Here is a 22,660-nt window from a genome sequence, read left to right as displayed (position 1 = left end):
CCTCTTTCACACTGAGGCGCTCAGGCTCCCCGGGGTCCACCTCTGCTTTGGTGCCCTGGCCGCTCACCTTCCCGGTGCGTCTGCGGCTGAGAGCCCGGGGCCCGCGGCCTGGAGCACACACGCCCGGGCTCCGTCTGTCCCCGCGCACGGGTGGCTCCCTGCTCAGCTTCCTCCTCTGCAACCTGGGGTGAAGATGGTACCTGCCTCACGGGGCCATGAGGAGAACAACGGGTAGCGTGTGAGCACGACGGTGCTGGTCCCACAGCCAAGGCCACGCCTGTGCTGCGGTCACTTTACTGCCTAGTAAGTGGAGTCAGGAGTCAGCGTCACTGCATGGTGAGAGTCAAGGGCTTTTCCCTGATCTTTCTCTCTGCTCTGATGCTTGGCTGCTCCAGGTCCGATACAGACCCCTGTGACAGCAGTGGCCCCGAATCCCCCGGAGACGCTGGAAGGGCCGAGCGCTGGCACACGGGACGCAGAGCTGCCCCGGGAAGCGGGAGTCTGGGGGCCGCAGTGTGAAGAGGGAAGCAGGGGAGCCTCCCGAGGGCTGTGTGCCCGGGGAAGCGGGCGGGACATCCCAGGGAAGTCTCCATCGATGCCACCTTCAGGGCCCCGGGAGGGCAGCAGCTCCTCCGCTGGGGACGCAGCCACGACTGCGTTCACCCTGGAGGGAGGCGAGACGCCGGCGTGTGATGGGGCCGGTGAGCAAGACCCGAGGAGAAGTCGGTGTCTCTGGGTGGCTTTTTTTGGTGTCGTTTTAAGAAGTTTTGATATGCTTCTTAATTAAAACACATTTCATCTATTCATTCTTTAAAAAAGTAGTTTATGGTATAGGTAAAAATAAGAGGGTCTGTTATGAAACACGACCGCAGCTACACCAGAGAGAAGGTTTTATGGCAGCATCTATGCGGCTCCATCAGGACACGTCCCCAACACAAGCTCATTCCCTGGTAGTTCTTGCCGTGGACACCCCAGCACGGCCGCCACTTAGGAGAATGAACGAAGGGGGCAGAAGCAGACAATTCCCAGGCAGACGGTACAAGGAATCTCTCCGTTTCCTGTCTATCCCGAGTTACAGGTTCCCGTGGCTCTGCCAGGGAGAACAGCAGAGAAGGGGTTTCAGGAGAGTCAACAGAAACAAAAGCTGAAACCCATTCATTCAACAAAAGACGCAGAGGATGCCAGCTAAAGACCCTGAAGGAAGAAAGGGATCCCACGTAAGCAGTGGGATCCGAAAGACGTCTCTCCAAACACACGCGCAGGCTGAGAAGGGGACCTTGGGTGGGACAGGGTCACAGGAAGGAAGGGGGGATGCGTCAGTGACAGGGGGCCTGGGGCCGCCCCTCCCAACCCTGGCTGACAAGACGTCTCTCTGAGCAGCAGCTGTGTGGACCCATGGGAACCTCATCCGACGCATCTCAGGCTCCTGTGTCCTTTGCCTCAGGGAGCGGAGCCGGCTGCGAAGGGCCCACGGGAGACAGTCTTCTGTCACCCCCATGTACTGCCACCCCCAGGCACGTCCTCTTCTGGGGAGAAGCCCCGGTCCACTCCCACCCCCATGACGTGGTCTGGTGAAGCAGGTGGCAGAGGACCGGGACACTGTGTTCCTACCCCCTTCTTGCCACCTCCTTGCAAAGCTCACTCTTTGACTTTGGTTAAGAAAATCTAAAAATCCTCTAAATGGGATTGACGTTATTATCACTGAGTTCAGACCTCTTTGGAATGAGGAACACTGCTTAGTGTTACTTACATATCTGAAGATAGTATTTGTAATGGAAAGCAAAGGCCATAATAAGCCTGGTGACAAAATTAGAAAAAGATGCTTACATTCAAAGTTCCAAGGGGCTGTCCAGTTACAGGAGTAAAATAAATATATATTTCTTCCCTACATTTTACACAACAATAAATCCAAGATCAATTAAAGAGGTAAGTGTTAAAAAAAACAAGCTGCAAAAATGGTATCAAAGATGAGTACTCATCTGATGTCTGGGTGGGAATTTTTTTTTTAAATAAAAGCAATGGAAGAAATAACATAGGATAGAGTGATAGACTGAGTTACCAGATTTCCCATCCAAAAGGTCATAAAATTAAAAGGCAGACAAAAAGTTCAGAGATTATCTGAAACAAACAGAAAAAGGGCCAGAAGCCTAAATACACACACTATCTAAATACTCTTATTCTGTCTAAAATAACAGCGGAGAAACCAAGACTCCAGCCCCAACAGTGAACCTAATGGAGCACAGATAAGACACATCGGTTTGGGGAAGATGCTTTCACAAACATGTTTGGTAAGACTGGCCCCCGGGGCATAAATTGTTGAAACACAAGCATACTGGGTCCAAGGTGGCAGGAAAAGGGAAAGGCTGTGTTCATGTGGGGGCAGGATTTTATCACTGCAGACGGCCACCGGGGGAAGTGACCGGGGCCAAGCTAACACGATGCGGAAGGACAGCTGTCACACAGGCAATGCCCTTCAGGTGTGAAACAGCAGGCGTGAGGCCGGCTCTGCAAAGGTGACTGGGCATCTCCGGGTCTGCGAGTTCTGGCTTTGCCGGGCTGAACCGGCAACCGACCTCACCACCGCCCGCTCTGGGTGGTGGCAGTCACCTGGGCCACCAGGGATGGAGGGAAAGGCCCTGAACGGTGCCTCAGCCATCTGACGGGCAGCTGCAGAGTGGTCCCTCCACCAAGAAAGAAACCGACATGAGAGCGAGTGCTTCATTTCTGAGGCTAAGCAGTTCAAGCTGCCCCCGGAGGCTAAGGATTCCAAGGGATTTTGAGTCCCAAGACTCAGATGCATAAAAAAAAAAAGCCCAGAGAGATGCTTCCTTCATCCTTCCATTGCTACCGCGCCAACGAGTTACAGAAATGGTGAGACACGCCAGCCTGAGGCGACACGTCCCCAGTGATCTCCCGCTGGGTGTTCCGGACCGGCGCAGGGTCTGGGGCCAGGCCACCGCCTCCCTGTGATATTTACTCTCTGGCATGAGGCATGTGAGTCTGGAATCGAGCGGGGCTTGACCGTATAGATGGAAAAACACAAATGTCCTAGACTATTCTGAGATTCACTAATAAACCGTAGACATCGGGGATAAATTAAAATCTTCTGTACTTCACATCAACCCTGTGCTTGTGGCTGACCCGCAATGCGAAGGATTAGGGTGACGTGCTTTCCATGGTTGCTTTGCTCTGTACGGTAACCTGCAGCTCCCGGTGCCGGCTGTGACCTTCCCGTGTCCTTCAGCCTTCCAGGCCCGGGGCTGCCCCTGGGGCTGACATGAAGGCGGGAGCGCCTGTAAATTCGTCCTACCTGAAAGGCACAGTTTCCTTCCCGGGAAAGTAGATGATGAAGCACACTGGGATTACCCTGCTGGACGTGACACAACACAAAACCAGAGCTGCTTTCTGGACCCCCCCCCCCCCATTTTTCGGATCGGGCCCACGTCCTCAAGGCTTCCACGCCCCCCTCTCCATCAGACAACTTCAGGGGCACCTGCTCCCAGGTGCTCCCGTGGAACTGAAGGTGCAGGACATGCTACCCTGTTGATTTTCTTTCCTCGACCACTTGGCCTGTTCTGGACTTCTGGAGTTAAAAAGTTGGCTAATGCCCCCTGTGCCCTAACAAAAGGTCTCAACATCCGTAGCCCTTTGAAGTCTCTGGCAAGTGACAAACCAAAATGCACGTAGGTCCCTCTTGCCAGCCAGCCGACGACTTGGCACCCTGAGCGGATTTGAGCCTTGAGGCCTCCTCAGAGTTCCTGCAGCCCCACCCTCTGCGAGTCACCAAAACTCCCTGAAAAATGGTCCATACGATCTCACAGAGCCAGTCGGGAAATGCTCATGAAACTGATCTTGAAGTACTTGGCAACTGCAAGCTGCATAAGAATCCCTGGTAAGAATAATTAACCTACTTTGGAGGATGGATTTACTAGGAGAGCTCCATCTGCAACGAGGCTGGGACCGAAATCCTCTCGTTAGAGTTGGACGCCATTGCCTGTATTTGCCTGTTCTTAAATGACCTCCATCAATACACGTTACTTTTACACGACATTATATATCATGTCATATCATGTTACATTACGTTACATTACATTATATTCTACTATATAGAGACTGTATTTGAAAAGAAAATGAAGGGTGAGATAAAAACAAGTCCTATCAGTCACGGTGAAGATGAGAGATGGCCAGGTAGGAGGTACACCTTAGAAAAGCCCGGGGTTGCTGTGGACGGGGCTGCGACATCCCTCAGGGACCGGGGGGCGTGGGACCGCACGCGCTGCACACAGCCGTGCATCTGCAGGCGGCTGCGGCCACGGGGAGGCCTGAGCCTTTTAACGGGAGCCGGACACCAGGCTGGTGAAGAACTCAGGCTCTGCCCGGCTGAGTGACCACACTTACCACCTCCTGCCTCTGTCCACAAAAACCTGCCAGGTCTGCAGTTATATGCTGAGCGGTCTCCTGGATGCAGAATAAAAATCCACCTCCACACAGTATCTTTTAACCTTCAAAGGTCTAATTCATAGCAAAGAGGGGCCTCCCGTGGGAAGCTGTGTTGCTAAACATTTGGTGACCAAAACTTGTACTGCTCACCGCTTCAGAGAAAAAAGGAAGAAAACCATGAACGATGAAAATTAAAACGTTAGCCACATTGATGATCCTATCAGGCACAATTCCCCAAGAGTTGTCTCTATACTAGATTACTTAAACCAAGACTGACACGGTTACTTAACTAACTCCTTTACCAGAGAATACTTCGGTGGGTAAATCTTCAGCCCATTATGCTTTCATATTTACAGGCATTAAAGATGCAAGCAGTGAAAAAAAAAATCTATTTCCTACTTTTTCTCTACAATATAAGAAATGCAATCCTGGTAGAAATGAACATATAAAGGATGCCAAGGCACACAGGCGGTGTATTACAACAAACCGGAGAGCTATTACATAAGGATGATGTTTACATGTTACTTTTTGCCTTAGATCATCTACTGGGAAAACAGCTCCCCTGAATAGTAACTACCCCAGAGACAGCTGGATGAGGCTTCCTGATGAGGAAATGATGCCCCGGGGGGTGGGGGGCACGGCTGGTCCCAGGTGCCCCCCTCCTGGGAGGGGAGGAACACGGGATAGAGACCCCGCCACCTCCAAATCACGTGATTCTGAGTGCACGGCTTCACTGCATTGTGACTCAGTTTCCTCATTTGTAAAATGAGGATAACAATACCAATAAGGGCACTTAAAACGTGTGCTTGGAACTTGCCTTACCTTCCCCCCTAGGAATTTGTAATCATCCAAATGTGAATCAAATGACATAAATGAATTAGCATGGAAAGAACAGCTGTTCAAACTAAGGCACCAATTAAAGCTTAGTTTCTAAGTCAGTGTTTTCAAAACAAAGCATCTTGGTGTAAGAGAAAAGGAAATAAAATGGTGCTGGAAACCACATTCTGAGGTTTGAAACCAACCAGGCTAACTCTGACCAGGGGCTATTTCAAAATGTTGTAATCAGCGTGAATGTAATCCATGCATTTCTGTCCTGGTCACCCCACACGCTCCCGCATTCCCTCCTGCATCTGCTGACATTTGAGTGATGGAATCAGAGCTCTACGTAAAGAAAGGATAAAGGAGTGACAGAAACCGGGCTCCAAAGGACAATCCAGAAAGCACCGTTCGGGACCATTTCCGTCTTCTCTCCCAGCCAGGCTCTGGCAGTAACCCACACACAGCTGGCCAGAAACACCCGTGAAGTGACCGTAACGGTCTATTAGTTACTTACTAAACAAAGAGATTTTGCCAGAATAATATTTTCTTCCTTTAGAATCAACAGGACACAACTTCCTTCCTTCAAAGCAAGGAGCATGTATTACCTTTGGGCTTAGGAAGCTGACTTATAAGGAAAACGGCGGAAAAATTAGTTAGGCATGAGAACGCAGATGAAGTCCTACCAGAAAATTTTCACTGCAGAGACATATTTCATATAGAAGCTCTCTCCACATTGTGGAGAGGTGTTTCAGTCCTCAGTGAAATGAGAATTCTACACGAGGAGCCATCCTGGAGTGGCTGTCTGTGGTCCCCAGCTGGTGCCAGGCACCCTTGGTAACTAATCCGATCACAGTCTCTTCACGTAGCTGGAGGAACCAGGGCTGAACCGAGACGTACGTCTTCTAACCAGATGGTAACTAACGCTCAACCCTCCTCCTCACCTCCCCTCCCTGCCCCCCACTTAATCAGACCTAAGCCAAACCTAGACCAGAAGAGTCCTAACCCACCTCCGATGCCAGTTTTCATGGAGAAAAGGACCAGAAATGAATACAGCTGACAGCGAACCTTGTGCCAGCAGCACCTCACGTGCATTGACGGATTTAACCCTCACATCAACAATACTGTGAGGTAGGTACCATTACTGACATCATCTCATTTAAGTAGGAGGAAACAGAGGCCAGGAGAGGTTCCCCAAGGTGACACAGCCAGTGGAGTCTAAGCCGGATGGGGTCCCAGGGTCCAGTGTCTGTGCTCCCAGCCACTGCATCGGGGTCCTCTTGCTGGCAGTACCCTAGAGACACCCGGATTCTCATGCCCAGACCACATCCAGGCCAGGGATTCGAGGAGTTGACCTGAAGTGACCCCAGCATTTTGTGAAAGTCCTGCAGGCCATTCCAGCTTGTGGCCAAGGCTGGGAGCCACCTTATTAACGTGGATGACAGTCCCCACTTGCCAGCTCACTAAACGGGGGATGGAGATCAGCCTTGCTTCACTTGTGGTCTCACGCTTGGGAACATGCTGACAGTCTTTTAAACCAAATTCCTCTACAACGCAAAGTGGGGCGTCACCCTTTGGAACTCATTATGTTTGGAACTTGTTACGTAGAACTGTCGCCTGCGATAATTCAGTGTTGAGTCACGAATACAGAAACTTTGTCAATTAGAGACACTGGACACATTGAAAGGGTCCTTCAGCGACAGGGGGTACAAGCAGCACCATCCACGCACGCAAGGGGGGCTGCGGGTTAGGCTGGGGGCGGCTCACGCCCGCCTGCTCGGCACACTGCCAGCTGCTTCAGCAGTTGGCATTTTCCGTAGAAATAGCGTGCCACCTCTTTAAAGAAAGGCGGGGGCAGGCGCCTGACCCCTCCAAACCTATTTAAAGGTGAAACAGAGCTGTCAGAGACCATTATCCGTTTGCCAAGTTATTTGGAATCCAAATGACGACGACACTCCCTTCTGTACACGGGACAGCCATCCGCGTTTCTGAGAAACAATCCGGAGGTTTGCAGTCATTGCCATGAGTCCTCCTCCCCCCCCTCTCCATTTTCCCCTTTTCAAAATAATTTCACTACTGAAGTTCCTGGTCTGCACTCCTGGAGGGCGCCGCTCTCACCCACATTTCTTTTCTAACCCGTTCTTCTGATTCACTAATGAGCCTGCAAACTGGTGGTGCTTTGAGGATGGAGAATGGCTTATGTATACTCGAATCTCTCAGGCTAACAGAATGCAGAGGTGTTGGAGCCAAAACAAATCTAAGCAACCGGCGTCTTTCACAAGTGAGGAGAAAGGAAGGTCTAGAAAGCTCTGAAGCCCCCTCGGTGGCTCAGAGACCTGGCCTCCGTGATGGACATACTTGGTCCTCCTATCATGGGTCCAAGCGCCACCTCACACAAAGGACTGTTTTGTAAAACTTGTATATTTTCTCTTAGGAAAATAAGTTCTGATTGCACTTCTGGGGAAAAAATCTATTCTTTAGTGATGGACCATTTTAAAAGCTAAAATAGTAGATGATATAAAATAACGTTTGGTTCAAAAGCTGGCTTTTAAAGGAGCACTAGGAAGTTGGAAGTTTTTCTGACTTTATGCTTGTAAGTTTTATGCTTATATGGCTCATTCTCACAACGTAAAAATGATTTTACATAGTCAAGCGTATTGTTCTGGAATATTAGACAAAAAACTTTATATTATACAAAGTCAAACATGTTCTATGTTTGTTGAAAAGTTGAAATATAGAACACAGAGAAGAAAATAAGAGCTCCCAATAATACTATGAGTGTTTTCATTTGGGCATATTTCCTACGAGCATGACGTATATTCAATATTCGTACACACACAGGCATCTACCTGTACACATGGAGGCGTGCATGCATTTAACAACATCACTATCGTTCTGTAACACAGTTTTATATCCTGCCTAATCCATGTAACCTTGTATCAGGAGCACTTTCTCAAGGACACACTGGATCGGATCATAAACAAACGTGGAGACTTGCGTTCCCGTGGAAGCTGAGATCACCGAGATGCGTGTCTGCACACGCGCTAAGAGGTCGAGGCTGAGGCTGCTGGACGGGCTGAACAAGGACAGCGCCGGCCCAGCTCCTGGTTCTATCTCACGCCTCCAGAGCAGGGTGAACACACAAGTTCTCCCACGGTTCCAATTTCTCTCCCACTTCTCCCTCTTCCTCCTTTGGGGGCAGGAGAGGGTGAGATGGTATTTGATGGGAAAGAAGGAACAGTTACAACTTGAGGAGAAAGGGAGCAATTTAAGGGCACTGAGCACGTGCTGGTGAGGTTATCAGATGTGCCGATGGAAGGTGAGATGGGCGGGGGATCACCAGGAACCATCTGGTCAGAGGATGAGGTGGCATGGCTTCTGCTTCGACCTGCCCTCATCTTCAACCACAGGGAGCTCCCCACTCTGGGTCTGAGAGAGTAAACCCCCATGCTTTGAGGATGAAAGAGTGGGTTTTAGCAAATGGCCATGTTACGTACCAGCTGTTCATTTAAAAAATAACAGCTTTACCGAGATATAATTCATGTACCACTCAATCCACCCAAAGTACACAATTTGATGGTTTTTGGAATATTCAGAGTTGTGCAACCATCACCACAGTCAATTATAAAACATTTTCATCACCCCCAAAAGAAACCCCATAGTCATTAAGCCACACCCTGTCTCCCTAACCCCCCAAGGCCCTGGCAACCACTAATCTACTTTCTGTCTCTGTGGATTCGCCTCTTCTGGATGTTCACATAAATGGAGTCCTACAATATGGGAAACTTTGTGACTGGCTTCTTTTTACCCAGCATAATGTTTTCAAGGTTCCTCCAGGCTGTGGCATGCATCAGTATTTCATTTCTTTTTATTGTCAAATAATATTCCACTGCATGGATGTATCATACTTTATCCATGAGTTCATGGATATTTGGGGTTTTTCCACTTTTTGGCTACTGTGAATTAGCGAGTGCTGCTATGAACATTCATGTACAAGTTTTTGTGTAGATGTATGTTTCCGCTTCTCTTGGTTATATACCTAGGCTAGAATAGTTGGGTCATATGGTAACTCTATTTAACTTTTGAGGTAGTGCCAGAGAAGCTGTTCACTTGTTTAGACAGTCCGATGATCCTGAACTAACAAATGTTTAATTTGATTTTCTATTTCTATGGAACTATTGTTTAGTGAAGAGATTATTTTATTCAACGTTGGGGATAGAAAGTCAAAACCTGCTTTGTTTCCTATGCATCTTTTAATGAACAATTCTTTAAAATTATATTATTATGAGGATCTTGGACTATTCGGCCACGATCAATCAAAAAACAATTTTAGAAATATTATTATAGCGACAATAAAAAAACGTTCACTATAAATAGCATGGTTTAAATTATGTTGTTGAATTAAAATCTCCAGTGTCAACAATAAACTATAAAACCAAAACTATATCATAGAACCCAAAACTTTTGTGTACAGAAGAATTACTGGGACAGTTTGTTAGAAAACTCAAATTCTAGGCTCTGCCCCAAGAGATTACAATGCAGTAGGTCAGAAGTGGGGCCTTGGGATCTATTTTTAACAACTTTCCCCAAACACACAGGTGATTCTGATGCAGGCTCCAGTCTGGCCAAAGTGGGCAGTTTTTGTATTTTCTTTCATGGGTTGTGCTGACAATGTCAACGTGATTGCTGTTTTCTATAGAAATATTTACCCATCCTTTAAGAATTGTCTCGCTCACCTTCTAAATCCTTTTTGAATGGCCTCGTGTGGAAGAACTCTTTTCTTCCTTTGTATCTAAAATGTTTAGGTCTATATATATTTGGTCTATGCATTTATTGTTCTATATTATTGGTTCTATGTGGTTCAAAATATATCTTATTTACCAGCTAGACAGTAAGTGACTTGAAGGCAGAGAATGACATATTTTTGTACGGTCCCCTGCATGTAGGTGCTGAGGACGTTGTGATATAAGACCTAAAAATTCAAGAGCTGCCTTGACATCTCTGAGTTTCACGGGCCCCAAAGGCTTAACCACGAGTTCCCCTGCCCTTGACAGATATGTCCCCCACCTAGCAGGAAAGGCTCCCCACCCCGCTGGTTCCCTATAAGCCAGACCAGCTGTACCCCATCTGGTCTTTAACCTAACACGTTCAGTTCCCTGCCAGCCCACAGAACTATTCAAACAAGCCCATCACGTCTTCCCTGGAACCAGGGGCCACGCCACCCTCTTGTTACTACAAAGCCTGCAACTCACTCTGCTCCGTGCAGCCCCTCGTGGCCCAGCATGGTGGGCAGTGCCCTCCTCCCCCAGTGATGAGTACAGGTGACTGATAAACTCTGTCACCTCACCTGCCCAGGCCAGGTGTTGTGTGCCCAGCCTCTAGCACTATTTAGGACAGGGGTCCCTCCCTCACCAATGGGTGAATAGGAGGTGGTCCGAGCAGACGTAGTTGGTGCTCAGCTGTACGTATTGCTGGCTAAATGACCCTGAGCTTAGAATAGAGATTTTAGATAATAGCTTACCTTGACCTGTGTTATGTGCGTATACTTTTCTGGAGGGGAGGAGTATACAGAAGCAGGGAATCAGGTGTTGGACTGAATTTCTAAAACCCAGTCCGGGGGCAGAAAGGGAAATAATACAGCCGTGAATCACATTTTGTTTAAAACTGAGCAATCCAGTCTGAAGGATGAATTTAGGCTGATCTGTTGCCCAATACAGCCGAAACAACCTGCTTTTGCTTTCCTCCTCAATGCTCTTTTCCCCAAATGGTACGTTACAGCAGAGCATATGTGGAGGATGGTGTTTACACAATATGGCTTTCCCTCTGAAGACTGTGGAAATTTTGCAGGGCTATGTTAAATATTCAGGGACATGCTTGTATTGTGTATTATCAATCAGAGAGTAACATGTCGACATACAGAAATCATGCAACACTAAACAGAATGTCTATTTCCCCCAATAACAAGCAGAGGATAAACCACAGTTACGTGTCTCCCCCTCTGTGACCTCTCACCTTTCAAGGTGGCCTTTTTAAGAACCTTCATTGCGTAGAGCTGCCCAGCATCTGACCCCTTGACCTTCCTCACCAGGAACACCTGAGAAAGAGAACACAGAACACCTGCAGTTGATATGACTGTAAATTCATTTTCCTCATTTGATTTGACACGGGGATACACAGGGAGTTTAGGAAACTCCAATAAAATAAATACACTGTAGGAAAAACTTAAATGTAAAATCTTCTCCAACATCTGGGATGTCAGGAAAAGTTCATCTAATTTATTACAACCCTGTGAGGAGCCATGTTACGTGTTCGTATGAAGAATCGCATTTTTTTCCGCACGATTCACTTTCTATGAAACATTTTATATCAGAGGGAGTAGCACCCTCCTTTTAAAAAAAGACCAGTTGTTTAGAAAAACAAAGACTATTCAGAAGTTTTCAGGGAGGTCATTTGGTTTATTGTAAATATGCCCTGTAAATCCCCAAGGCGAAGGCCACCCTGAGAGTCACTGCCAACCACACAGGACACTCTCTGACTCTCAAGATGAGCTTAGGCTCTCTTATTTTGAGCTTTCTTCACCCAAATTTTAGCTTTGAGTAGTTTAAGTTTATGGATGGAGTTGGTTTCTAAATGGCTCTTACATAATCTCATGTGGACACAACATCTGCTGGGATACATTTTGACGTGTATCGTGGAGGAAAAGACAATTGTTTGAGAGGCTGAGCTTAAAAGTCACATTCATAGCTGTTGAACAAAATTAGTAAAAAACCAACCAACCAACCTGGGGTATCCGTTACGAACAGAACACCATACACGCAGATGAAACAATAGTATTTGCTTTTCCTAACAGTATTTACCAATAGATGCAAAAATCTGCTGTCATGACAGAGACGCGGGTGCAGACGACACGTGCGTCCAGAAGGCACAGGTGCTGCCCGCGTGTGCTTGGAGCTTGGCTGCGTGCAGTCACCACGGCTCGTGTTCAAACCCACAGGGGCTGTGGGACAGAGTGATCTACCCACCCCACTGCAGTGAAGACGACTCATTAGCCCCAAGACGAGGCATTCGTCATCGGAATGCTAGTGACAAGAGTAAAACCCCTCTTTCAAAACGAGGGGACAACGGAGAAAAATGAGGACAGGTATGTGAAGAATGTGTGTTCAGAAGGTCGAGCCTTTGGAATATCCAGAGTCGGTCTTTTCTGTCCCCCTTTTCATTCCTTTCTCCGCCTCTTCCCCACAATATAAGGGGGCTCCGTAGGAACTCACACGTGAATATGTATATGAGGTACATGCGTGGATTCAGAAGTAGGGAAGACTGTCCACTCAAGTCCACACGGAAGGCCATGTTCACATGGCATCTGACCATGATGGTTTAGTTTCAAGGATGCACATCTTGCACGGATCGCTTCACATCAACCTTTTTTCTTTTATTGCAACTCAGGTCTTATTAATAAAAATGAGATGACGGATAATAATGGCTATTTATAGTCATCTGTTTTAAAAAGGAGTTCTAGGGGCTTCCCGGGTGGTGCAGTGGTTGAGAATTTGCCTGCCAATGCAGGGGACATGGGTTCGAGCCCTGGTCCGAGAAGATCCCACATGCCGCGGAGCAACTAGGTCCGTGAGCCAGAACTACTGAGCCTGCGCGACTGGAGCCTGTGCTCCGCAACGAGAGAGGCCACGAGAGTGAGAGGCCCGCGCACCACGATGAAGAGTGGCCCCCACTTGCCACAACTAGAGAAAGCCCTCGCACAGAAACGAAGACCCAACACAGCCAAAAATAAATAAATTTTAAAAAAATTAAAAAAAAAAAAAAGGAGTTCTACTTTTAACAGGAAAAAAATTCCACGCTACTAATATTTGTCAGGCTCCTGCCACGTGCCAGGTCCTGCAAGAAACGCAGCAGGAACGGCCCTACAGCAAGCAGAGCACCCAACAGGAGACAAACGCATTTCGAGAGAAACAACAAAATACGGTAACTATCAACTTAAAAGTGGATTTAATACGAGTGAAGAGGGCGCCTCTGCGGGCCCCGGGAGAGCCCTCCCGTCCGAGGCACCCCGTACCTCTCGCCTCTTCATCCTTACATGATTCAGGAACACGTTCTAATATAGTGAGATAAGTTCCCAAATGACTGGACAATTTCGGCAAAGACAGCTGCCACATCTCTAACACTTAACCCAGGGGACTTTTCATGTGCGCCCGCGTTTTATTTCTAGAGCTGCTTCTTCAGAAACTCAGCCGAGACTCTGCAAAGCCCTTCTGTGAGCACACGTGGAGACAGATGCCATGTCACCTGAAGCTGCCCTAGTCTCCACGTATCACCGCGATCAGCCAAATCACTACCTCATTCTCTGAGCGAGATTTTCAACTCTGTCTCAGGACCAGAGCCTGGCAACTGGTCTGCAGCGTCCCCTCAACACACGAGCCTGGCAACTGGTCTTCAGTGTCCTCCCAGCACACGACCCAGGTGGATGGCGGCCGTGCGCTTCCAGAGGACGTCAGGGTACCAACCTTCCCCAGAGGAAGACATTTACAGACCTGTTCTTACAAACCCCACCGCTTAGTCACGGGGGAGCAAGGACGTTTCTCATTGGGGTTTGATCCCACCTCAGAACGTGGGATCACAATCCGGTCCTTACCTGCCTGGGGAGACCGAGGGGCAGGTGAAGAGCCAGGGAGGGGGCGAAGGCTCTGTTTCCACCTTCCTTGAAGGTCTCGGGGAACATCTGGGCAGCACCATGCATTTGAACACTTGGACACCCTCTGCCCCATTTCTCGAAGTGCTTCGCTGCTTTCCCACTGCCTGCTTGTCCGTTAAGGATACGCTGCCTTCCTCTGGTCCCAAGCACTACCGACCCCCTGCTCTCCGGCCATCACTGAAATAATCATGGTTTGACCAAATTACTAATGGCCAGAAACTGTCCCCGTTATTCCCAGTAAATTCCTTCAGCAAACGGGCTACTTGGCTCGCTGGGCTCTGCAGGGCGGAGCGTGGGGATGGCAGTGCACGGTGCCCCTTGTGCGGTCCCGTCTGGGGACAATCCTGAGGCCGCCAGCCTCAGACATCCGTGTGAGAGACCCTAACCCTAAGCCGGGGCCCCCCCTTGGGGTTGAGCGTTGCTCCTTTCCAGGAACGATCAATTGTCCAGCTGCACAAGGGGAGAGCGGGGGCTGAGGAAAGGGGAGTAAAGGGTGCTGGCGGAGGATAGAGTCACTTGGACGATTCCCAGGAGCAGTCTGGGGCCAGCAGCAGGCATTAGCGAGGAGGTCTTGGTGGCATTTTATCCATTTCCGTGTCTCCAACAGCTGCAGTCACTGAAGGGGTGAGAGAACGCAGGGACCCGGTGGTGGGCGAACGTGACCCCGGAGCCCAGGTTCACGGCAGCTCCCTGCCCTTTGGAGTCTCTGCAAGAAGAGACGTCTGTTTAACAGGAGCTTCCTGCAGGATGGAAACATGTAGTTGTGCCCTTTTTCTCTCTTACGTTGAGGAAAAGGAAGACACTCCTGCATAAGGACATGTGATTTCCATTTAGAGATGAAGAATAAAATAATATGGGCGGTAGGACATATGGATTTCCCCCTCTTGTCGTTAGTTTGGCTTTTATAAAACATACATAACAAACAGTGCTGTGTGGACACATAAGATGTGTGATCGTGGTTCTCTAGTGCCCACCGTTCCCAGGGGACCTCTGGGTGGAACTTTCCAGAGCCCTGCTGGGTCGGCACCGCAGCCTCGCCCACCGGGAACCCTGAACCTCACCTCCAGTGTCCGTGACGGTCCTGACCCGGTGACCAGGCCCAACACACAGACAGTGGTTGAGCTCGTCAGTCAGTGGTTAATGGAGGTTCAACATCTGTAGGAGTTGCCACTGCCTCTTCCTTTTATTTCTCTTCACTTACTTATTTTACTTTTAATCTCTTAATTTATCTCTTTATTTATTAATATCAGAAGATATTAATCTTTTAAACTTGACTTTTTTATGCCTCATACAATGATGGCTGGGAAGGAAAAGTGTGGAGTGTTACGAAGCTTGTCATTCCAAGGGGATTCCGCCCAACACCAGGATTTCACTTGTTTCCCAAAGAATTTTTTTTTTAATCAAAGTTGAAATTCAAAATTTGCAGGGAATTGGAAAAAGTCTTTCCTCCTTTCATTTTGAACACCCACATCTCTGAGCAGGGCATCGTAGCTTTTGTTCAGTCGAGTTTTGAACGGACAGGCTCAGATCCATTTTCCTTGAGCTCAGAAGGCATTTTCCATCTCTGCTGCTTCCAGGCACCCTGAGGGGAGGGCGCTCAGTGAAATCAGGGTCCTGCAATAGGCCAGGGCGTCAGTCAGCGCCCACCCAGCAGCCCTGGGCCTCGCCTGCGAGGTGGGTCGTGATCTCCATCACTGGGGGCAGAGGTGATTCAGCTGCACTGGTCCCACGTGTCCTCAAGAAACAACTCGTGGGCAGCGTCTCTGAAAGGGAGCAAGGGGCACCGTGCTTGTCCCTATTTCCACGTCATGGTTCTTAGAGAAAGACTTATGCCGCTTCATCTTTTTCCAACATTTCTAATTAATGGGAAGACAGTCCATTACCACATAAATAGGCCTGCCTCTATGTTTTAGTAACAGCTTTTTACCCTGAGAGCCTGAAATCTTCGTTTCCCTACTTTCATAAATGCCTTATACACCATATGAAATAGCCATTTTTGGAGGCCACAACATTTTGAACACTGGTAATTTCATATGGTTCAAACGAACATGTCTGTAGATACATTAGTATAAACACATGTTCCGTACCACATTGTGTGGAAAAGAAAAAATAAAATAAAAAGACATTCTACCTTTTAAGAATGCCAAAAGAGAGATTTCACAAACAATCAAATTTTCGTGGTCTGTAAGAGAGTACCTAGAACATCATTAACAAACTATTAATCCTACATGAAATCGACACACGCCGGATTTCATCTTGGCACAAAGTCCTATGAAGAAGGGGGAAATTTGGTGAATGTCCACATACCATACAAAAATAGTTACTTTAAAAAGCCAGGACTCTGTTCTGCTTAAACTCTAGGAAAGGCTGGTTTCATGGTTTACCTCAGGCCCTCATGTTCTAGAAATCATAAGTCTGTATAATTTCTAACAGTTACACCAAGGACGTAGAGATATTAGCACCGCCCTGGAATAATTCACTTATCCTCGTGAAAGATGTATTGAGATTGTGCTGTATATGGATGTGGCCCTATATAAAGAGACAACTATTTCTCATTTCCTGAGAGAAATCAGTTTTCATTTTAATTTGAAGGTGAAAAAGAAAGGAAACGAAAAATTCCTTCGTGCAGATTCATCGTAGACGATTGCTAGACTTCTAGGAGTTATGTCTTATTTTAACCCGTAGAACAATTATAGAAAGTAGTTCACATTATGTCCGTTTCATAGATGGGGAAACTGAGGCCTGGACAGGCAAAATATCTGCACAGTTTACACGGAGGGTGAGGGGAGCCAGCCTGCAGTCCCAGCCTCCTTGACTCCGTGGCGACGGTCACATGAACCGGTCCCGAAGGGCGCTGCCTTCTCTGTTCCTTTCTTCCTTGTTCTCCTACTTGTTATTTCTTTTTGAGAAATACTTGTGGGGTATGCACTTCCAAAGATGCATGGCTCAAGTTCAAGGACCCTAGCCAGCATGGTGATACACTAAAGGCCCACGGAAGCTACAGGAGAGGGAAGGTGTGTGCTGTCCCTAAGCTCAGCTCCACGGTCACGGGCTTCAGGCAAACGGAGGCCCCAGCTCCAGCCACCACGGGACCCACCATGTGGGCGCTGCCTGCACTTTTCACTCCCTCAGCTCGGGGCCACCTCTCCCTTGGGCTCAGGAGGCACCTCTGCCGTCTCCTTCACCAGACATTCAAGTGCTTCGCCCTGACGTGCGGGACCAGCCCCAGTGGAATGAGACCCACTTGGAGGGAACCATGGACCTAACTTACCTTTCCATAGGACCCTTGTCCCAAAACTTTTAACAGTTCAAACTGGGAAGGGTCGGCCTTTTCAAAGCCTGCTTTCACATGATGACTGATGTCAATCTCCTTCACGATGCCTTCTTCCTGCAAGAGAAAAATGACAAAAATACAAATCAAGGGGTTCCTCTGGATTCGTCCTCTGAAGTTACAACAAGTCGGGTATGTTATGGATTTTCAGGATAGGAGTTTAAAGCTGTGACGCCACAGAGCTTTACAAAATCAACTTGCTTATTTATACCAATGATTCCGTTTGTGAGCCTTTAACTGTTTCTTTTCCCCATGGAGTTGTGTCATGTGGTCTTGCCAATATCTCAATGAAATCCATTCTGCTTCTTAACAGTTTGGGCAAACTTTTGGACAGGGAGGAATGTGGGAACCATGGAACAAAACGAACCTCTGAGAATCTGTCTTAATGTCTACACTGCTGTGGTCAAAAAGGTTATCAACAGGATCCATAGGCAGAAGTCGTTTGTGAAATGCAGATTTTTTTTCTCCTTCTCCTTCTTCTTATTCTACTCTCCCTTATATTTTTGCCAGAACTAATGCAAAGAATGATTCATTGCCATCCAGAGATTATATTTCCGAAGAAGCAGTCAGATAGGATTTTCTGCCAGTCCAGAAGCCTTCCCAGTAGGAAAGAAAAGCCCTTGATCTTTAAATTAAAACACTGGCAGAAATCACTACAAATTCTCATCAGAGAACTACCCGTCCCCAGAGATGTATTACTTCACCTGTAAGGGGGTATGCCACCTATCCACCACCAGCTATTTGAAATGGAAAAACTGTAAAGTAGGTGTTTTTCTGTGGGGAGGTGCAGGAGGTCACTCAACCGGCTGTGCCCCCCTCGGCAGGCAGGTGGCCCAGCTCCTGCAGTGCAGCGTCGCCGGAGGGGCCCGTGCCCCGGACCCCAGGATTCCCGCCCAGGGCCCCGCTTCACCCCTCCTGTGAACAAGCAGCCCAGCACCCAGGCCATCAGGTCTCCCCAGCCCAGCGCATCCCACCAACGCGTCAGTATTCACCTTCCCGAGTCATCACTGCCCGAACATTTCGACTCAAAGGCTTAGAAGTGGATCTCTCTTAACGCTTCATTTTGTGTAGATTCTTGCTGTCCAAGTATTTACAGCAAACGCACTCAAAGCACATACCTAACCTCCGCCTCGGGAATGGCGTTAAAACCTCAGGCTGCTCCCTGATAACGCTGCAACGCAGCTCATGTCTCATTTAAAATCAGTAAGGTCTTGAACAGCAAAGACTCTCAACTACCCATAGAAAAAGGAACCAAGAGTTTCACATTTTAGATTTTAGAGTTCTGCATTCAGAGTGACATTTTGGCTTGAACTGGCTTGAGATATTTTGTTTTCCTCTTTCCCAAGAATTTTTTTTAAAAAAAGAGAAAAGGTCTGGAATCCAGTGCTGATTGCTGTGTGCACAGGAAACACCCAGATGGGAGCGGGGGAACATGCCCGGGCCTGTCTGCCTCTAACTGTTTCCAGACCGGACAGTGATATTTTCTGACTCATCCTGTGACTATCGCCTTAAAGGGCAACCAGATTCAAAATAGTGTCTATGCTTCATTTTGAAATAAATGCCTTTTACCTTTTATGAGGCAGGTCATTTTTTCTAGAATTCTATGTGGATTTTAATGCCATTCCCTTAAGAAAATAAAGTCTGTTCCCTCTACATATAGCGCTAAAAATTTGGTTTGTAGCATAACTCCTATGAAAGAGTACTTTTTTAAATAACTTGAGAAATCTGGGGGGAGAACCTGGTGTCATGGTCAGGCGCTTGCTCTGTAAGCAAGGATTTCAAAAATGTTCTAATGCGAGAGAGAAAAACTAGAGAAATGAATTGTTGAAAAGACATCAACATAGGACAAAATAATTTATGACAGTGAATCTTAGACTTCCTGTTGAAATTCTGACAGATGGAGGAAATTCCTGCGCAGGTATCAGAGACCCAGGGACAGTGATGAAAACGGCCGGAGGGGACCCGTCGCGGTGCCCTCCGTGCTCTGCTCTCACCGAAGTCACCTGGGAAGGTAATTTCCTCTGTTCTGAATCATCCGCTTTTCGTGTCATTAAAGGGAGAATATTTATGAATAGTAAACGCAGATTAAAAGTTGTGAAATAGTCAACGTTCATTGCAGCTCTATTTACAATAGCCAGGACATGGAAGCAACCTAAGTGTCCATTGACAGATGAATGGATATAGAAGATGTGGCACATATATACAATGGAATATTACTCAGCCATAAAAAGAAACGAAATTGAGTTATTTGTAGTGAGGTGGATGGACCTAGAGTCTGTCATACAGAGTGAAGTAAGTCAGAAAGAGAAAAACAAATACAGTATGCTAACACATATATATGGAATCTAGAAAAAAAAAAAAAAGGTTCTTATGAACCTAGCGGCAGGACAGGAATAAAGATGCAGATGTAGAGAATGGACTTGAGGACACGGGGAGGGGGAAGGGTAAGCTGGGACGAAGTGAGAGAGTGGCATGGACATATATACACTACCAAATGCAAAATAGATAGCTAGTGGGAAGCAGCCGCATAGCACAGGGAGATCAGCTCGGTGCTTTGTGACCATCTAGAGGGGTGGGATAGGGAGGGTGGGAGGGAGACGCAAGTGGGAGGAGATATGGGGATATATGTATACGTATAGCTGATTCACTTTGTTATACAGCAGAAACTAACACTCCATTGTAAAGCAATTATACTCCAATAAAGAGGTTAAAAAAAAAAAGTTGTGAAATATTAATGACAAAGACGTAGAAAATAAAAATTGGGCAAGTGTTAGCTTTGGCTCCAAAAAAGGGGGACAGGTCATTCTAGAAATCACTGATTTGCATGCAGGATATCACTTCTCAGAAAGAGCAAAGAATAAGTTATTAAACAGGTGACTCGTGAAAGTGCAGAAAAGAACAAGGAAATCACCGAAACTCTGACTCGCTCCGAGCAAGTCCTGCCAGGCTAACCCCGTCCCACTCCGGGCGCTGTTAACGCAGCGGTGGCCGGAGAACTGCAGCCTGGCTTTCGGGGGTCCCGCCGGGAGCTCAGGTCAGCAGAGGCCGACATCTCGAGGCATCTCCCATCAGGGCACCACAGCTCCCTCTTCTAGACCCCGAAACAGGGCGCCCTTGCCGGGGAATGACATCTTGTTCCAGAGGCTGTGCCCTTGGCGCCCCTGCATCAGGACCACCAGGGAACTCGTTAAAAATGCAGATTCCAGGCCTCAGGCGGGTCTACGGAGCCTGGAATCTCTGCGAAGGACGGGGCTTCAGCTGGAGCCCCACTCCCCGCCCTGCAGGGTGGTTCCCTGCAGCACACAAACAGGCTGTCCTGTCCGCATCCTTCTCAGGAAACACGGACTGCGTGGTCCCACCGCCGCCCACCAGCTCTTTGAAGGGATTTCCACACTCGCTGCCCCACTTCCCTCCTCTCCTCTCTCACACCCACCGCCACCCACTCTCTCCACCTCGTCAACCCACCGCCACCCACTCTCTCCACCTCGTCAAGTCATCAAGACCCTCCACGGGGCTCAACCCAGGGGTCAGACCTCAGGGTCCGCCGCACTGGGCACCATCCATCACCCCGTCTTCCTCGAAACACGTCCCTCACTTGGATTCCAGGACATCACGCCCCCCGGGGCTCCCGACACCCCCCTCTCTCCCGTCTCCTTATCTCCCTGTCTCCCAACGTCCCCTGGACCCTGGCTCTTCCTCCCCGTCATCCCCCCTCGGGACCTAGTCCTGCCTCGGGGCTTTGTGCTACCCTCTGAACGCTGGCAGCTCTCAGGTCTGGACCTGCCCCCAGAGCTCCAGACGTGAGGCTCCGCCCAGGTGAGGTCCTGAGTGCGCGTGTAGTTGGGGGGACCTCAGGGCCGGGAGCCTCCCGGGGCCTCCGCTCGATGCGGGCAGCGGGGAGGGCTACGGGCCAAGCCTGGCATTTGTCGCCGGCCCTCTGCCCTGTCAGCTGCTCTGACCCGGGGCATGGCCTCTGGGTATTTCCTACCACCTCCCAGCTCGTCAATGCATTTAACTGTTTAGAAGAGGTATTTTATCCACACTTTCAATTGTTTTTAGCAAGAGGGCTCACCACAGCTAGCCCACCGTACTGCTAGGAACAAAGTTCAGAAATGCTTTGAAAGTGGAGAGAAGTCGCCAAGTAGCTCATCTGTCTCTTCCAGGGAGTGAAGACCGGGGACCCTTGAAAAGTCCCTCGGGGAGGCGCAGCCCACCCCAGTAAAGCGTCCAGAACCAATGTCACAGGCCATTCACTACAAAGACCCCCGAGGAGACGGCCGTGCACACGTTATAACACAAGGCAGAAGGACCAGGCGTGAGCCTCAGACTCAGAGCCAGAGGAACCACCTCCCTCCAGGCAGGTCCGGTGGCTTCTCCAAGGGAACCCAGGGGCCGAGCCACAAGCGGATCCCGACCTCCCGGCGCCCGGACGGGACGCAGGCTCCGGGCAGCGCGGCTTCCGCTCCCACCCGCCCGAGGAAGCTTCTGAGACGCGGTGGGTCACGCACTGCAGACTCCTCTCTGCTCCTTAAATTGCCCTTCACACGTCCCCGCCAGTGTGTCTGCTCCCGCTGGCGTGAGCAAACGTGAGATGCAGTTACAGGGCCAGCTGCACTGGTCCAATCGGTTCCTCGGGAAACTATTTCTACTGAAAGTTTCCACTCCGTTTCCAAAGGGCTAAATATAAGCTAAGGCATTTAGGATGGCGACACTTCCCCAACGAGAGTGGGACTCCAGCTGGTTCTACGGGCACTTGCTGGCCTCTAGACAGAACAAGGACGGCCCACGGAAGAAGAACAAACCCTGCGTGAAGGCACGGGAGCAAGGGAACGAAAAAGGAAAACGCTGGAGGAAACCAGAGGCCGGAGGCAGCGGCTCTGAGATTCCGGAGAAGGACGATGCGCGGAGCGGTGGCCCCTGCCTGGGGTCCACCGGGGCGGGGGGGGTGGGGCGAGGTCCAGGGCCTGAACCGCAGACCCACCTGGTGCAATGCCCGCCTGGGTGCTGCATCTCCCCGAGGGACGGATCGGGCAGTGCACACAGGGCACTCTTTTCTCATGCATCTTGGAACGGCGTTTTCCCTTTTTCTACCAAAGAAAGTGACCCAGCCCCCAGGGCACTCACGGCAGTAACTCACACGCAGGGACAACCAGCCAGGCGTGTCCACCTTCAGAGAGAAACCTTGAGCTGCTCCTGAAGCCCCTCAGGGTCTGAACTGGGCTGAACTTGGGACTCATACATCACAGCAGGGGGAACTGAAGAAACTCAGAGGAGAGGGGAGGAGAAACAACCAAGACGTGTCTCATATTTATTCTCTGGCTTTTCCTTCCCATCCAGACTTTTGCCCCCCACCTCCCTTTTATTAGTTT

General features: G+C 48.9%; 1 protein-coding gene across 4 annotated transcripts in view; it reads right to left on the bottom strand.

Annotated features, from left to right (window-relative positions):
* RPS6KA2 (ribosomal protein S6 kinase A2) overlaps positions 1-22,660 on the bottom strand; it is a 300,754-nt gene that overhangs the window by 72,026 nt on the left and 206,068 nt on the right. For all 4 annotated transcript variants that reach the window (XM_059940843.1, XM_059940846.1, XM_059940842.1 and 1 more), the window contains exons 2-3: positions 17,232-17,348; positions 11,269-11,350 (exon numbers count right to left, since the gene is read on the bottom strand). In XM_059940843.1, the coding sequence (XP_059796826.1) occupies positions 11,269-11,350; positions 17,232-17,348 (199 nt within the window). The remainder of the gene's footprint in view (positions 1-11,268; positions 11,351-17,231; positions 17,349-22,660) is intronic.

This window comes from Balaenoptera ricei, chromosome 12, assembly GCF_028023285.1.
Source record: "Balaenoptera ricei isolate mBalRic1 chromosome 12, mBalRic1.hap2, whole genome shotgun sequence".
Taxonomy (NCBI): Eukaryota; Metazoa; Chordata; class Mammalia; order Artiodactyla; family Balaenopteridae; genus Balaenoptera; species Balaenoptera ricei.
This window is presented reverse-complemented; position numbering and strand designations above follow the sequence as displayed.